The sequence below is a fragment of the Mus musculus genome, chromosome 14 (genome assembly GCF_000001635.26).
Source record: "Mus musculus strain C57BL/6J chromosome 14, GRCm38.p6 C57BL/6J".
Taxonomy (NCBI): Eukaryota; Metazoa; Chordata; class Mammalia; order Rodentia; family Muridae; genus Mus; species Mus musculus.
The window spans coordinates 42,455,647-42,474,332 of NC_000080.6; the positions used below are offsets into that span (position 1 = coordinate 42,455,647).

An 18,686-nucleotide genomic window follows, 5' to 3' on the forward strand; every position below is an offset into this window, starting at 1 on the left:
TGGGTATTTTGTTCCCCCTTCTAAGAAGAACCAAAGTATCCACATTTTGGTCTTCCTTATTTTGAGCTTCATGTGGTCTGTTAATTGTATCTTGGATATTCTAAGCTTCAGGGCTAGTATCCACTTATAAGTGAGTGCATACCATGTGTGTTCTTTTGTGATTGAGTTACCTAACTCAGGATGATATTTTCTAGTTCTATCCATTTGCCTAAGAATTTCATAAATTCATTGTTTTTAATAGCTGAATAGTACTCCATTGTGTAATTACATCACATTTTCTGCATCCATTCCTCTGTTGAGGGACATCTGGGTTCTTTCCAGCTACTGGCTATTATAATAAGGCTGCTATGAAAATAGTGGAGCATGTGTCATTATTATATGTTGGAGCATCTTCACGGTATATGCCCAGGAGTGTTATTGCTGGGTCCTCAGGTAGTACTATGTCCAGTTTTCTGAGGAACCACCAAACTGATTTCCAGAGTGGTTTTCAATCATCAGTGGACTCATTTCCCAAATAACATGACATAGACTAAAAGACTCAAAAAGTAAACAGCACCCAGGGTTTTGCTGCATACAGGATATGCACCTCACTGACAAAGACAGATACTACCTTAGAATTAAAAGCTGAAAAACAATTTTCCAAACAAATGTTCCCAAGAAATGAGAAGTAGGCATTCTAATATGAAATAAAATCCACTTTCAGCCTAAAGTTTTCAAAAAAGATAAGGAAGGACACTTCATATTCATCAAAGGAAAAATCTACCGAGATAAATTGTCATATCTGAACATCTATGATCCAATTGCGAGGGCAACCAAATTCAGAAAAGAAGTTTTACTAAAGATCAAAGCACACATTGTAACTCACACAACACTGAAGGGAGACTTCAAGTACCCCACTCTCATCAATGGTCAGATCATGGATACAGGATCTAAACAGAGACACAATGAACCTAACAGAAGTTATAAACTAAATTGATTTAACAGATATCTATAGAACATTTCATCCCAAATCAAAAGAATATACCTTCTTCTCAGCACCTCATGGCACCTTCTACAAAATTGACCATATAATCACTCACAAAACAGGCCACAACAGATACAAAAAATTGAAATAATTTGATGCAACCTATCAGATCACCACGGACTAAGACTGGTCTTCAATAAAAACGAAAACAACAGAAAGCCCACATATACACATGGAAGCTAAACAATGCTTTCCTCAATTATAACTTGGCCAAGGAAGAAATGAAGAAAGAAATTAAAGACTTTTTCGAATTTAGTGAAAACAAAGTTACAACACACCCAAACTTATGGGACACAATAAAAACCATGTTAAGTGGAAAACTCATACCTCTGAGTACCTCCTAAAAGAAACTGGAGAGAGTATACACTAGCAGCTTGACAGAACATCTGAAATTTCTAGAACAAACAGAAGCAAATATACCCATGAGGAGTAGATGGCAGGAAGTAATCAAACTCCGGGCTGAAATCAACCAACCAACCAAATAAACAAATAAAAAACTATACAATGAATCAAAAAACAAGGAGCTGATTCTTTGACAAAATCAACAAGATAGAGAATCCCTTATCCAGACTAACCTGATGGCACAGAGACAGTATCCAAATTAACAAAATCAGAAATGAAAAAGGAGACATAATGACAGAAACCAAGGTAATAAAAAAAAATAATCATCAAATCCTACTACAAAGCTGTAATCAACAAAACTGGAAAATCTGTATGAAATGGACAATTATCTTAACAGATACCAGGTACCAAAATTAAATCAGGATCAGATAAACCATGTGAACTGTCCTATAACCCCTAAAGAAATAGAAGCAATGGGTAAAATCTCCCAACCAACAAAAGCTCGGGACCAGATGGGTTTAGTGCAGAATTCTTTCAAACCTTCAAAGAAGACCTAATACCTATTCCCTTCAAACCATTCCACAAAATAGAAACAAAAGGAATGAAACCCAATGTGCTCTATGGAGCCACAGTTACACTGATACCAAAGCCACACAAAGACCCAACGAGGAAAGAACTTCTGAATTTCACTTATGGATACCAGTGCAAAATTATGCAATTCACTTCTCAAAAACCAAATTGAAGAACAAATCATGAAGATCATTCATCATTATCAAGTGGACTTCATCCCATGGATGCAGGGATGGTTCCATATACAGAAATCCATCTGCATAATCCACTACCTAAAAAATCTCAAAGAAAAACACTACATGATCACTTCCTTATATGCTGAAAAAGCATTTGACAAAATTCAACATCTATTTATGATAAAAGTCTAGGGAAGATCAGGAATTCATGGCCCATACCTAAACATAGTAAAATCAATATACAACAAACCTGTAGCCAACATCAAACTAAAGGGAGAGAAACTGGAAGCAATCTCACTAAAATGAGGGAGTCGACAAGGCTGCCTTCTAAGTCCCTACCTATTCAATATTGTACTCAGAGTCCTAGCCAGAGCAATTAGACAACAGAAGGAGGACAAAGGGATACATATTGGAAAGGAAGAAGTTTAAAATACCACTATTTGCAGATGATAGGATCATATACTTAACTGACCACAAAAGTTCCACCAGAGAATTCCTTCTTTTTTTTCTTTCTTTTATTTTTAAAATTTTTTCCTTTATATATTTTAAACTCCAGGTTTTTTGTTTGTTTTCTTTTTGTTTTTGTTTTGTTTGGCTTGCTTTTGTTTTGTTTTGTTTCGAGACAGGGTTTCTCTGTGTAGCCCTGGCTGTCCTGGAACTCACTTTATAGACCAGGCTGGCCTGGAACTCAGAAATCTATCTACCTCTGCCTCCTGAGTGCTGGGATTAAAGGTGTGTGTCACCACACCAGGCTAAACTCCAGATTTTATTCCTCTCCTGGTCCACCCCCATACCATATGCCATACCACCACCCGTAACCCCCTGTGTCCACAGGATGTCCCCACCCCCACGCCCATCAGACCTTTGAACTCTCTAGGGCCTCCATTCTCTTGAGGCTTATGTGAATTTTCTCTGACTGAATCCAGACCTGGCAGTCCTTTGCTGTATATATTTTGGGGGCTTCATAACAGCTGTTGTATGCAGCCTGGTTGGTATTGCAGTGTCTGAGAGATCTCCAGGGTCAGGTTTACTGTGTGTTCTTGTTCTCCAACAGGGTTGCCTCCGCCCTCAGCTTCTTCCAGCTTTCCAACAACAGGGGTTAGCAGCTTTCCATAATTCAACCACAGGGGTCAGCACACAACCAATGGTTAGAAGCACTGACCACCAGAGAACGGCTCAACCTGATATACAACTTCAGTACAGTGGCTGGATATGAATTATATCAAACAAATTAGTATCCTTATTTTACTCAAAAAATAAACAGCCTGAGAAAGAAATTAGGGAAACCACATCCTTCTCAATAGTCACAAACAAAAGAAAATACCTTGAAGGAGACTCTAACCAGGCAAGTGAAAGATCTGTATGACAAGAACTTCAAGTCTCTGAAGAAAGAAATCAAAGAACATCTCAGAAGGTAGAAAGATCTCCCCTTCTCATGGATTGGCAGGATTAATATAGTAAAAATGGCCATCATGCATCTACAGATTCAACGCAATCCCCATCAAAATTTCAAATCAATTGTTCTTATACTTAGAAAAGCAATTTGCAAATTCATTTAGAATAACAAAAAAAATGTCATAGAAGGGTGAACAAAAGAGTCACAGGAGGAAATGTGGAGACAAGCTGTGGAACTGAGACTGAAGCAAAGGCCATCCTGAGAATTGCCACCTGGGGATCCATCCCATATACAGACACCAAACTCAGACACTATCAAAGATGGCAAGAAGTGTTTGATGGCAGGAGCCTGCTACAGCTGTCTCCTCAGAAGCTCTGCCTGAGACTGATGAATACAGAGACAGATGCTTGCAGCAACCCTTTGGAATGAGCATAGGGTCCCCAATTGAGGAGTTAGGGAAAGGACTGAAGGAGCTAAATGGGTTTGCAACAATTGGAAGAACAACAAAGTCAATCAACCAGATACTCCAGAGCTCACAGGAACTAAACCACCAATCAAAGAGTACAGATGGAGCAACTGAAGGCTCTAGCTACATATGCAGCAGACAATGGCCTTATCAGATATTAATGGGAAGAGAGGCCCTTGTTCCTTTGAAGGCTCAATGCCCCAGTGTAGGGGAATGCCAGGGCAAGGAGACAGCAGTATTTGTGTGAGTGGGGAACTCTCTCATAGATGCAAATGGAGGGGGCATGAGATAATAGGTTTTGAACCAGAAACCAGGAAACAAGATAAAATTTAAAGTGTAAGATTAAAATATTTTAAAATAGAAAAAAAAAAAAAGAATTGAAGACCCAGAAATTTAACCACATATATGGACACATGATCTTTGACATAGAAGCCAAAAATATACAGTGGAAAAAAGAAAGCTTCTTCAATAAATTGTGCTGGTCCTACTGGCAGTAAGTAGGTATGTAGAAAAATGAAAGTAGATCCATATTTGTCACCAGGAATAAAACTCAAGTCCAAGTGGATCAAAGACTTCAACATAAAACCAGATTCACTGAATCTAATTAAAGAGAAATTGAGAAAGAGCTTCTAACTCACAGGAATAGGGGCAAAGTTTCTAAATACGCTCAGATGGCTCAGGTTCTAACATCAAAAATTGACAAATGGGACCTCATGAAACTGAAAAACTCATGTAAGGCAAAGGGCATAGCCAGTAGGACAAATTGGTAACCTACATATTGGGACAAAATTTCACTAACCTTCCATTCCAAAATATCTAAAGAACTCAAGTAGCTAAACACCAAACAGAAAAGAACCCAGTCTGAAAATGTCGTAAAGAACTATAGAAAAAATTCACAACAAGGAACCTTGAATGGCTGAGAAGCACTTAAAGAAATGTGGAAAGTCCTTAGTCTTCAGGGAAATGAAAACCAAAGCGACTGAGATTGGTATAAGGCCGTATAATTTCCAATAAAGAATGGCCAAGATCAAAAACTGGTAAAAGCACATGTTGGTGAGACTGTGAGAAAAGAGAAACAAAACTTCATTTCTGGTGGGAGTGCAAAGTGCTATGACAACTATGGAAATCAATCTGGAGATTCCTCAGAAAATTGGAAATAGATCTTCCTGAAGGCCAAAGACTTACCTTCGTGGCCTATGGCTTCCTAATTTCATGTTTCACCCAATGGCTTATTATTTAGATCTTCCTATTGGGTTTCGACTTTGATCTTGGTAAGCATTTGGTCTCTTTGATTCTCAAACAGTTCTCTGTCCTCACACATTTTTGAGGTACTGCCAGCCCCAGGGACATATTTTTTTCTTCAAATTTCTCCAAATCTGGGGACTTCTAATATTTGGGGAAATTGAGTGACAAAGGCAATGTATGTTGAGCACTTTAGTGTCCAGTGCTTATGAAACTATGTGTTTAGATATGGTAAACCTCTAGGACATACTTTCGGAAAGAAGCAGTATGCTCTTAGGTCCCCTGTGTGACCTCACTTAACTTTGCCAGCTTTGTGGGCTGCTGTACTGCTGCTCAGAGAACAATTGGAAACTCCTGGAATAGATGCCTCATGTCTCATTGCCTTTGCCAGGCTTAGGACACTAGTGGGAGTGGGTTTGATGGGACATTAACAAAACCACGGCTTCTTGTGAACCATCTGAATGCAGCACCATGTTCCAGGACAGTTCTGTATGAACTTCTCATATCCAGGAAATGGAGCAAGAGGAAAGCCAAGCAGAAGGCATCCATTTCCAGCACCCTCAACACCTTTTCACAGGACGGGGTAAGTTGACTTTGGTAGAAGAAGAGATGTCCTGAGATAGTTGCCCCTCATCTGATCAGAGAATAAGAGTTCATGAATTTTGGGGAAACATTGTGATTGTGGGGTTGCAGTAAGCATCATGTAATGTGAATGAGCAAAAACTATATTAATACTAAAACAAAGTTAAAGTATTATCAAAATGGGGCAAAATATATTGTTTTACTAACTCTAGTATGTATACACTGGCAAACACTTTAACATCTAGAATGGCTAGATGTTGTAAAGTAGGGTGACTGTGTCATTGACACATACTGTGTACATAGCAAAGATGAATAAAATGGAGGACTTGCATCCCAATGATCCATTACTCCCCTCACATCAAACTGACTGTGCCACCTTTAATAGAAATCTGGAGGCTTCTTTTCATCCTGGTCTCAGAGCTCATCCATAATACAGTACCAAACATGCTCTGGCTATGTGTTCCTGTGTTGCTGGCAGACTTCTGCCTCAGGCTTCAGAAGCACTGAAGGGCCAGCTTTGGCCTTCTGAGGCAGCCATTCTTTCAGCTATACCAGGCCCTCTGCCACCTAAATGGAGACTTCCACAAAGGCCTGTCATCTCAAAAACAAACTAAGTTAATCCAAAATATTGAGATACCACTCTAGAGTCATGGTGAATTGGTTACAGGAGACCATAAAAGGTAACTAATGTCTCTGTGACTGTTTTCCTTCTTTGAAAGTGAGTAATGAGATCATCTGAGGAATAACCACTCCTGACTAACATGAATGATAGGACTGTACAGAGCATGGGCTTAACGTTCTAGGTACAGTGCAAATAACTGGGGCAGTTAACAACAAAAACCGAAGGAAACAATAGGAATACTAACAACATTTTTTAAAAAACCTGAGTGCTGGGATTAAAGGCATGTACCAACTCTGGTTAGCTTTATTTGTAATAAAAAACAAACAACCCTATTACAGTTCTCGCAGTTGCCGTAGAGGGAGCTGTGTGATACTGTGTGCTGCTTCCTTTCCCCAGGTACCTCAGGTCTTCAGTCTTCTACCAGGTGAGCTGGACCTAAGAACAGCCTATTTGACCTTCCTACTGGCATGGCATGATTCTGCAACAATCCTTTTCTTGATAAAAAAGAGCACGTATGGAGTAGACCCCTTGTTGGTGCATCCGGAATCCTTTAGGCCAGGAAACAACCAAGCCACAGATAGTGAAAAACCAAAGGAAAAATCACATTGCCAAAATATGGGCTCCATATTGGAAGAAAAGGCCCTCAACTTCTAAGGTATCAACAATATCCACACCCTCAATTGTGAGCTCTGCATGTTGGTATTGTGTGACTCCAGGTGGTAGTCAAAGGCAGATGTCTTCCAGCAAAAGACATACATGATTTTTCATCTTGCATCTCTGAGGGCAGGTTGCATTATAGCACACACTCAGCACACCCAGCATAAGAACACAGAAGCCTCAGATGACAGAGCCAAAGGGACTCCATCCTGAACTTATGGACCCATTAAAATTGAAGTTTAACCTGAACTCAGGCCATTCCACTCCTTGCCCTACCTCCTGAGATTTATGATTGCTATGAGTAGAGTATTATGATACAACCCCAGCATCCTCATGCCTGCACTTGGGAACTCAGGAAGACTGATATTAGAGAACTGATGGCTATGAGGCTACAATGCAGTACAGTCCAGGTTGACCTTTTCTCAATGATGCCCACTTTAATTGTCTGGTTGTATTTGGAAAGGGAGGGTGTGCAAGTTAATAATTGGAAGATGGGACGGAAGGTTTACAACTTTATATTTGTCCTTCGCTGAGCCCCTATGTTTCAAAGAAAAGGGAGTTTTCCTTGCAAAAGATGGGATTGTAAATGGGAAATTTTGTGAAACACATGGATATGTATATAGGAACAATGCCAACTATCAAGATATGCACAGTAAGAAAATATTATCCAGGTTTTATACAATTAAAGGTATAGGAGAAAGATATTGGCCTTTGTGTAACAGTGAAAACCTGGGGAATTAGACCGTATGTCACATGAATTCACTCAGATAGTATATTTATTATTGGGAAATATCTCTTACATTCACCATCCCTAGAGATTTGGATGCTAACAAAAATCTCTTATGCATGTCAGGGTCCTAATCAATGCTTTTCATCAAAAGCACTTGTCTTCTAATGAAGCAGATGAGAAAGCTCTGAATTTAGAAAGAGTTTTTTGCCATAGGGTATTTACCAGGTTACAGGAGAGGCTCCAGGAAAGGCACAACAGAAACTGGTCAATTTGAGGAGAACTAGATATCAAATAGGCCTTAGCCTTTCCCAGTGACATCATCAGTAATGCCTTCCATGGACATTCTATTGTATCTAGTAGAGAACTAGAATCTTCTGTGATGTCACTTGTGTTGTGGTTACAAAAGCTGCTTGTGGGATATTCCTTCAGTGCCTTTTGCGTTCCCAATCAGGCATGTTTTCCTGGCTGAGCAGGTTATTTCACAGGGAGAATGGCGATCAAGGAGAGACAAGACCAAGGCAGAAGGAATCTGGCATCCCTTCTTGTAAAAACAGAAGAATGAAATCATTCTGGGGAAGGCACAGTGAGTCCTGGGCAGAGTTGGGGAAATTTCTAGGCTTGAGCTGAGTCTTCCCTGAGTAGATATTAAGAGCTGGAGCCTTGGACTTTCTTAATGACAGACCAAGAGACTAGAATTTCTGACAATTCATTTGAGAGAGGCAGGAATTGACAAGTCTGCAGCTCCTTTTATAGTCGCTATTTAATTTCATTTAAAGTGTCAAAGAATGCCCTGAGAAGGGACTATGGGAATAAGTATGTGTCCCTTATTGGTAGGGAGTTGAAGCACTTCATCTTCTAGATTATTGTAGGATACATGAGTCTCTGATGCAGAGAACAGAGGAGGATTCTAACCTGGTCATGTGTTGAGGTCTCAGACACTTTGAGTTTGAACACACATGACTAGGTATTGATGATGCTAAGCACTATGAACTTCAGGTTTTCTTGGCATAACATATGACATGAGCTGAAAATGTTCCCCAAATCTTTATATCTGAGGCAGGTTATGGATTTCAGGGCAAGGAGTAATGTAATAAAGAGTCTGTGTTAGTTGGGACCAACAGTGGTGGTTGGGAAGAGGAATATAGCTTAGCAGACCAGCTCAAATATAGCCTTTCTGCTTCTTCAGTGATTAATCCTGTCTCTAGCTTTTCTCTTCCTCAACCTTCTCCTTGGGACTCTGAATGGTCTCCCCTAGCCTGGGCCATCAACTATGCAAATGCATTTGTGTTTATCTATCTTCAGTGTCTGCTGGGAAAACATCATCCCAAAATTGCAACATTACTAATCATATGAAGAATATGAATAAACTAGATGATATGAAATTTTATATCAGGAAGATAAATGCTGAGAGGTTAGAACTTTTTCGAATCTTGGACATTGACATGAATACTGATTTGAACTACAGGTAAAATTATGCCCTGTATCCTGTTGACTGTATTGTGTCCTCTCTGTAAACCCACATTTTCTCTCATAATGGAGTGTATCATCTCTCACATTCATTATAAGAAGTCTTAACAGTTGTTTAATTGTTGGATGAGATAAGTACTGTGTGTTCTATAGTCATCCTCTTTTGTATTTGCCCTTGTGGGGCTTGGAGTCTGATTGGTTCTGACAACAGCTGGAAGGACCTGGTCACAACTGCTGCTTTACTGTGTAAAAGTGCAATGTCTGCAGGTCATTACTGCTTTACTCTAATCTTGTTCATTGTACTCTGAGACTATGGAACCTACCTGGATTTATTTGGTGTTTTAATTGTGTGTGTGTGTGTGTGTGTGTGTGAAATTAGTTGTGTGTGTGTTTTGTTCAGGATCTGAGGTTCTTAGACCTTTGATGGGGTCTGAGGATTTGTTTGATACACAGTTTGTAGGGCATGATAGTGTTGAGTCCTTAGAGGCCCAAGTTAATCATCAGGGTACTTTGTTCCCTGTGTTTACCTTGGTATCACATAGGAATCTCCTGGGGTAGGAGGTGTTATAAAGCCTTTTTCTTGGTAAATACTAGTTATGTCCTCTGAGAATTCATATAGCAATAGGATCCAAGGATTATCCCTGCCTTAAAACAAAGAGGAGAAAAAAGCCTTATATCTAAGGACCAAAGCCTGTGGGACAGTCTTTAGAAACATCTCACAGAACTAGTATATTCCTTCAGGCTCACGTAAGAAGCTCTTGAAAGTCACCCATCTCCATTTGATCCCCTGGCTCTGCTGTCTTCTGCTCAAGATATTTAATCAGCACCAATAGGACCCACTTTAAAGGAGCAAGGATGTGGCATACAATTGGCTTGGGTAGTCCAGATACAGCCTTTTAGCACATGATACTTGATTGCTTAGTTCAGAGGATGATTTACTCTTTGGGCCATGCTCTACCACAGGATGAACACTGAATTCACCATCATTAAATCACAACATGAGAAGACAATGTTGGATATGGAAAAAATGACGAAGTCAATAAGTGATACCATTGAGAAGTACAAGGAATTCATAGAAGATAAGGATTCCTACAGGTGAGTCCCAGACACAGCTGAGACCCTGCACTAGGCAGGGAATACTTGTGTCCTTCTAAGACTTTGAACAAAAGTAAGAGCTCTAGTTCTATACTATCTGTTTCTTAATAGGAGCCCTCCCTTGAGGAAAGGGTCTTGGATTTGTACCACTTGGACTCAGTTTTCCTAAGTGTGAAGATTGTCCAAGACCATCAGTCTTTATTCTTCCAAATTCAGGATCCTCACAATAGAAACAATTTCCACCATGCTGGGAATCTCAAGCAATCCTGACCTCTAGGGTTCTGACAGCAGAATAAAAGATCTGGGATCCATGACAAAAATCGAAAGAGTTTATACCTTTTGGGTCTCCTCTCCTCCCTCAGAGGGGATTTGCACTCTTCCTACTGATGGTTTTCTGGTACCACAGACACATAAGCAAACCATGAGGTACATTTCCTCCTCTGTGATGTACATGGGACACTCTTAGTGTCAGGGTTTTCAGAAGTCCTTTGCTTCTTGTCGCATGTGGCTGGTCCCTGGATTTGACCTGCCTCTATTTTGGACTGATGGGTATACTGTGGTCTCTAGTCTGGGGCTGTCTGGGGATCAGGACCCTTGCAGGTATCATAGTACTTGGAGGAGTGGCAGGCAAATGGAAGCTTGCTGGGAATCACCTTTTTTTTGTTTGTTTGTTTGTTTGTTTGTTTGTGGTTCAGCTTCATACACACCTACCTCCTGAAAGAATGCAATCAATTGAAGGAAAAAGTAAGGATGTTGCTGAATGAGAACAGAAAGCTGCTGGTAGAGCAGGCTGACCAGGAAACATCCTATCGTGAAGAAAAGATGTTCTGTGATGAGGCCAGCAAGAACATACATCCCAAGTGCTAAGCAGTAGCAGGTAGGATGCTGTGTATCAGAGGCAGATTAGCCTCATGGCTAACCATAAACATAGACAATCCAATGTAACAGTCCACCAACTTACCCAGGCACTCACCTGTTTCTCCTCCAAGTGTTTATTTAGGTGATCATCTACAAGGCTTTCTCTGGAGGTAACCTTTTTCAAGAAACTATATGTTTAGCAAGCAAATGTTTCTGCCCTGCTATAATCTGCAGTTCACTAGGGGAGATTAGTTGATTACTCATCACAACTCTACATGATATTAAGTTTGAAGGGTGCTGTGCTGGAGCCCTTCTTTAGATCAGTGGAGAGCTTTGAAGGAAGAAGTAAAGTTCTGAAGCTCATTTGCTTTATGGGGATCAGGTAGGATTCCAGGAAGGACATCGATTGCAGGGATGATAGCTTAGTGTAACTGACAAATAAGTGGATTTCACTGTTGCCTTTGGAAGTTTTTGTCCCCCACCCCAACCCTTTCCCCTGTAGATCTTGATTCACACTGAGTGAGCCTGAGTAGCAGCTTGTCAGTCCTATTTTCTTTGAGTGCTGTTGGAGTTTTCATTCCTGGGCCTTGTGGTCTGGAGCTCACTGAATGAGCAGGGATGTGGGAAAGGCTTCTCACAATCTCAGTTGGTGTGAGAGTTTTGAGGCTTCATGAAATAATTTCTCCATATATACCCCTCATTCTTACCAAGAAGAATGTTCTTTAGGGATTTCTATTTCTCTAGTGAGAAGACTAGAGTTGAATTTCTCAGTTTAAACATCTGCTCTGCATAGTCTAAAATATTTGTTCCTCTAGCATGACAGATTCTTCGTTGTTTTTTGCTCCCTTGTTTTTATGTGTGTGTGTGCTTGTGTATGTGTGTTTATGGGTGCTTATGCCAATTTGTACCTTTGTGTGTATTTTGTAAGGCCAGTTAAGGACATCTGATTTTGTGTAGTCATTCTTAACTTATTTCTTTGGGCCTAGATCTCTCAAAAAACCTGATCCTTCCTGTTGTTTGATGTCCAGTAGACTTTTCATCTCCTGTCTACTACCAACAAATCATTAAACAATACTACTATTTTTAAAATAAGTATTAGATTTCTTAATTTTTCCTGCTTAGAGTTGTTGTCTGGGAGATTCTGGCTTGTCTTATTGGCTTAACCATGGGCATACATAGAAGCCTATAGTGCATGACTCTGCTGACATTGTTTTGCTAAATATATTTTGGACAAGGCTTTGTTTCAGGATAGATTCTCACTCAGATTTGTGCAGAGTGCTGCATTACAGAAATGTCACAGCAGGTCATTTAACTAGATTTCTCCTGACTGATATTGAGGATGATTTAATATCACATAATATGTAATGTGTTGAAAAGTTCCTGAGTAATGATCAAAAGTCACAGTCTTCGTCGGATGCTAAAAAGGACTCAGTGTAGGTTTAGTGAGGGGACTGATGAGTCAAAATGTGGCTTACTGAAGGCTATAGGTAGAAAGCTCTTTCTTGGCAATTTAGTGCTACGTTGTCCAGGATATCTGTGTAGAGATTGTAATGTCCTTGTAGGGCCAGCAAGTATTTGCATAGAAAAAGTTCCTGAAGAGGAGATAAGTACAGGTCAGGGCTGCAAAGCCCCCTTGAGTATAAAAGCCTTGTACACATCGTAGGTCCCACTACATGCTCATACAACAAAAATATGCTAGATAAGAGCAAGAATTTCATTGATGTATGTGTTTTTCTGTCAGTCTTTGTGTGGTATGTGGTGTGTGTGTACCAGCTGTGACTCAGTGTGTTTATTCTAAGTTGTGTGTTTGTGTAATGCAAAATGCCTTTGTAAGTGTTCGTGGTATGGATGCTTGAATATACAACAGTGTTTGTGTGTGTATATGTGTTTGTGTGTCCGTTTGTCTAGACATCCAATCGTGTCCGTCTCTACCGACCAAGCCTGATGAGTAAAGGCCCTGAGATTTCAGATTGCACCCATGAAAAATCAAATACAGCAGTCCATTTAGTATGCAACTCTACCTAGCTCCCAAGGGGAAAAAAAGGGACACAAAAGCTCATGTAAAGTCAGACTTTCCACTGGCTAGGGCCCATATTACTGAACCACATTGAAATCTTTTGGAGAAAATCATCGGAATATGGTACATAGAGTTGAGGAGGAGGTTAGTATATAAAATCCTGTTATGTCCCTTTTCTGCTCTGGAAGAATTGTGAAGGCCCACTGTAATGTCAGGTGGCTCACTGTGTCTTCTCAGCATTCCAGATTCTTTCCACATTGCTGGCTACCATTGCCTTTCCAGCTTCCTCTACTCAGTAAAACTTTGCCTTATAATTTGGTTTGGATTCTAATCATTGAGAGATTGAGTTGCTTGTAGCTGTACCTGCATCCAGCAGAATTCCCATAGCTGTGCTGCAAAACAGGGCGTTTCAGGAGCCCCTTGAGGGTCATAATAATCTAAAGAACTCACACTATTTTATCTGTGTAGCATTCTGCAATTGCTGTTATTCCAAATCATTTTCTCAATGTTAAAATCAGCCTAAATGGGGGTTGGGAGAAATGAGCACCTTCAGACAGGTCTGGTAGTATAAAATCAGGTAGGTGTTTGAGAAGCAAGGTTCAGAAAGTAGAAAAGAAGTCCCCTTTGACCCAGAGATTCCAAAACAAGGAGTAGATATACACAGAGTCTCTAGGTACATGAGGTCTGTAATGATCCTCAGAGTAGTCTGGAAGAAGATGATATCCTGATGTCCATCAGCTAAAGAGTGAAAATGTACTATGTGATGCAGCCCTTTCATGAACTATTGCTCAGTGTGAGATAATCCATGCAAGTAGTTGACGTTCAACTAGTTAGCCTCATATTACTCCAAATATCCCTGACACAGTTATATTATTTGAAGAACATTGTTCCATTGGATCCTATTTATAATGACTTCCTATTTTTCTGGGATCATACCTTTGGACACCAAGTCGGTCAGGCCATGATAAAGGGAGCCTCTAATGGAAGGAACTGTTTACTTTGGGACAAGACTGAAACAGTGAAGGAGAGGCTAGTCCACCACCAACACGTGATCCTTTGCTGGCAGAGAAGCCTAATCTACACAGCCTTTGGAACTTGCTAAGACAGATTGAATAATGTACAAGAAACCCTGGTTCATGAGGGGAAAGCATATCTCTGACTGAGCTGTCTATATGCTTTGCCCACTATGTACCTATCCCATTTAAGATTTGTTTTTTATGTCTACAAAATATCCTGGGAGATTTTTCTAATAGCATTAACTGGGGAATCTAAACAGTTTGCTGAAGTATAAGGTGCTAGTGTTATGTGAATACAAATAATTTGTATATTTGACAGAGTGCTCTACAACAGGCTTAGATATACAGGTGTGTTGTTATATTCCTTCATGGCCATCATTTTAAAAATTCAGTTCCTAGCCATGGGAATATTTTCAGTTAGCACATTCTTTCTTAATTTAGGCCTCATGAAGTGCCTGTGGATTTCATGTGATGTGTTTTCTCTGGGTATTTCCAGATATAGGGGTTGATGAGTGGAACCCTGTCAGGATCCAGCACTAGAGAAATAATCATAGCCTTCACTTCAATTCTAGGCAGGTTCCCTATAAGGCATCCACATGGTTTTCTAGGTTGTTCACATCTCCCTTGAACTCAGATTTGGACATTCCTACAATGTTATTATTCAATATATTATACCTGGACTATTGGAGTAATATAGTGGTTTTCTTTTCAACTCCAGTAAGGTATGTAGTTCACAGCTCAGTTTCTAGCCATTTCTAAAAGCTGAGAAATAATTACAAGCCCAAGTGCTGTATGACACTTGGGGGTGCAGGTAATGACCTCAGCAGATGATAGGTCATAATAATAGATTGTCCAGCTGAATAGATCTAGTGTGGGACATAGAGCTGAATTGAAAAACAGTAACCGGGGCCGGGCGTGGTAGTGCACGCCTTTAATCCCAGCACTTGGGAGGCAGAGGCAGGCAGATTTCTGAGTTTGAGGCCAGCCAGGCATTACAGAGTGAGTTCCAGGACAGCCAGGGCTATACAGAGAAATCCTGTCTTGAAAAACCAAAAAAAAGAAAAACAATAACCGGGCCATTGTTCCTTCCTGCCCTAGGTGTGAAATACTCCAGCAGAAACTGGAACATGGAACAGACCAGCACAAGGTCTCCTTTGAAGATAACTTCTATAGGGGGATCTCTGCATGTACAAAGCAAATATTTCATCTCATCCCCAGTAACCATGGCTATCATCTGCTGCATTTTCTTCCTTTACTTTTGTTTCCTTGCAATGAATAGCCCTTAAATCATCTGGGCTCTGGCTCAGCAAGAGTGAACATGCAGAGGGATTCAGACATGTGCTGAGACACATCAAGAGCTGCTGGGAAAACAGGAAGATTCTGAGAGTGTAAATTTTTCTTGTCCTGATAGGTCATCAAGGAAAATTACAAAATCATTCTACAAAATCACAAAGACTTTGACCTAAATTCTGTAACATGTTTTCTGCTTAGTCTTGGGTGTCCATATTCTTCAAAACCGTACTCCAAAAAAGAGACCTACTTACATTCCTCTTGTAAAGACTGTTATCAGAAGTAACTTATTTTCTACTGTGTTGCCAAAGACAGCCATGGGCTGTAAGTCTGTGCTGCTAAATGACAGCCAAAGAAGGCTCTTTAGCACAATTCTTGCTTTTAGATTTTGGTTTGAGCTTTGATTACTTTTGTTCTTTGGTTTTCTTTAGTTTCATTAGAAGTTTTGTTGTTTGTTTCTTTGGTGTTGTTTTGTTTTAAAATTGATTTAATATTTTGATAAGACTATACACTGTATATATTGACTGCCCACTTTTAGTTACTATTGAGTAAATTGGATGTATTCTTATGAATAAAACAGTGATCTCTAACTCTTCACTCTTAAGAAACTTCTTTATTCAGGTGTCGTATCACCCTATTGAAATCCCACAACTATCAGACACAGATGGATCCAAGTAAGGGGCTTGGGTTCCAAAATGACTTCCCAGCCAGACTGAGCTACAAAAGTAATAGATTGTACATTCAGTGTGTCTAGTGTGTCCAACTCTGTGGATTCCAACTTCAAGATGGAAAAATTATCCATGCTGTATACTTGCATGTCAAATATTTAGCTGCTACTAAAATACTGTGAATGACAGTGTTGAACAAATTAATGAGAAATATATCAGTATTTCTGAAATGTCTTTCAGGAAATAAAAACATATTCTAAGGGAATATAAAAGCTGGTAGAAAACACACACATGTATGCTTCTGCTTTCCTTCCAATGTTCTATCAGTGGTAAATACTTCTACAGATATTCAATTTTAGGACCTTTTGAGATAGGGATGTATTATATTTTTGGTTATTTTGTTGTTTTTCTTTATTCTGAGGGTGAATTTTGTGCTTGACAATACATTTGGTTCCTTTTTGGGGTTTTAACACAAGCACAGTGTGTAGTTCAGTAATCAGTATCCAGATGTTTTTAAAAGCAGAGACAAAATCCAGGCCCATATGCTCGATGAGTTTTCGCCCTCGTTTCGCCCCCACCCAGTGGCGATTCTGTTTGTTATTTGGATTTATTTTATATTTATGCATGATTTGCCTTCTGTAGGTCTGTGCAACACTTGCATGACATTCCCCAAAGGCCAGAAAAAGTTATTGGGTTTCACCTGGAACTAAAATGACAGAGGACTGTTAGATGCCATGTGGATCTTTGAGAAAAATATTCTCAAATGAAGAGCTATTTCTCCATTCCCTAATATGGACTTTTGTCCTTCTTTGTGTGCTATATTAGTGGAATGGATCATACCTATAGAAAGTGTTTCTTGAGGTATTTTTAGTTTGTTGTAACAAAGTAATAGCACCCATTTCCTTTCAGAGCCAAAACAGTTTAGAATGTGATTTGAAGTTTCTCTTTGGATCGGAGAAGCAGGTTTTGGGAGCAGCAACACCAGGTAACAGGGACAAATCATAGTGCAGAGCTCATCACTGACACTACCACAGGAAATTGGGCAATGCAGAGAATACTGGCATAAGACAATGGAGCTGGTGCTAAGTTAAAATCCTACAATTGAAGTGGCTCTGAAAATGAGATAGAGCCTTCCAGGTGGTGGCTGAATGGACTCTTCCATTTCTTTACAAAAGGAAACATGGTATCCATTTGAGTAGCTGGTGTCTACTGGAGATCCAACACCTGCTTTGCAGGGTAGGGCTCTGCTGGGAAAGCCTCTACAAAAGCACTGAATGGGTCAGAGGTACTTGACCCTTAACTCAGTACTTCTGCTAGCTTTCTGCTTCTGTACATTGCACACAATAACCCTTGTAAGAGTCCCAGCGTTTTGACTTAGTTTGACTGGAATACAGTATGACATATTCTATACTTTACTATTCAGGACTATTCTCAAATGTTGTGTGAAACTAATTTTAGAACATCAATAACTTTTACATTTCTCGGTTCCCAATGTTATCTCTCTTTCATTTTCTAATAATTTCTTCAAACTTTCTTTGAAAGTTATGCATTAATCTGGAACTACAATTACACAGTTATCATTACATTGTTTCCAAGATGAGAACACACAGCATACATCTGGAACATTTTAAACTGTGCTGTACTGAGCCCTTATATCTCAATTTTTCATAGTTTAAGAATCATTACATCAAGAAACATCGAGGTTCACAGACTCCACCAGAGCAGAAGAAGAAAGAAATAGGAAATTCAGATATAATAGAATAATTATACATATCAAGGCCAGCTGAAAAGCTGTTATCCACAATGAATTTTATACAGTCATTGTACAGGGCTATGATTAAGATAAAAGGGAATTACATTTTAGTATGAAGAGCTTCCACAGGCTATTGAGATGTTTCTATCACAGCCTACATCAGGCAATCCCTAATTTCAAATGGCAAGTACCCAGGAGGAATGTGTCTCCTGCTTCTCAAGACCACAGACACCATCCTTTTTTACAAGTAGCTGCTGCAAGCTGCTGAGAGGTTTCCATTGTGACCTATAGTGGGCATTCCCTCTAATTGCATGCTCTTTCCATCACCCTTTAAGTGTAAAAATGCAGATACCCACTGCCAAACAGTAGGCTGTGGTCAGAGAGTCTTGTGGAAGTGTTGGTAGAAGGGTTGTATTAGCCAGAAGGGTTAGGAAGCCACAAGAGGACCTACAGTCAACTAATCTACAGTCAACTAATCAAGAGGACCTTCAGTCAACTAATCTGGGCCCTTGGGGTTCACAGAGACTGAACAATGAGCCAACACCATGTAGGGCTTGAACTAGGACCCTTACATAAATGAAATAGATGTGCATCTTGGTCTTCATGTGGGTGACTAACAATTGGAGTGGGTGCTGCCTCGGATTTAGACTCTGTTACCTGCCTTTAGATCTCTTTTCCCTAGCTGGGCTGCCCTGTCTGGGCTCAGTGAGAGAGA

At 39.9% G+C, this 18,686-nt stretch overlaps 1 protein-coding gene across 5 annotated transcripts in view; it reads left to right on the plus strand.

The window, feature by feature from the left end:
- Gm2959 (predicted gene 2959) overlaps positions 1 to 18,686 on the plus strand; it is a 69,346-nt gene that overhangs the window by 42,021 nt on the left and 8,639 nt on the right. The window contains exons 1-5 of one of the 5 annotated variants that reach the window (XM_030248243.1): positions 8,237 to 8,390; positions 9,110 to 9,272; positions 10,238 to 10,369; positions 11,065 to 11,246; positions 15,359 to 15,435. The exons of 1 other annotated variant lie outside the window; for it this stretch is intronic. In XM_030248243.1, the coding sequence (XP_030104103.1) occupies positions 8,261 to 8,390; positions 9,110 to 9,272; positions 10,238 to 10,369; positions 11,065 to 11,236 (597 nt within the window). In that variant the 5' untranslated portion in view covers positions 8,237 to 8,260 and the 3' untranslated portion in view covers positions 11,237 to 11,246; positions 15,359 to 15,435. Of the gene's footprint in view, positions 1 to 5,696; positions 5,800 to 6,816; positions 7,072 to 8,236; positions 8,391 to 9,109; positions 9,273 to 10,237; positions 10,370 to 11,064; positions 11,247 to 15,358; positions 15,977 to 18,686 lie in introns of those variants that run through there. 3 more of the 5 variants (XM_017316255.1, XR_001781234.1, XR_001781237.1) reach the window with 3 other exon arrangements.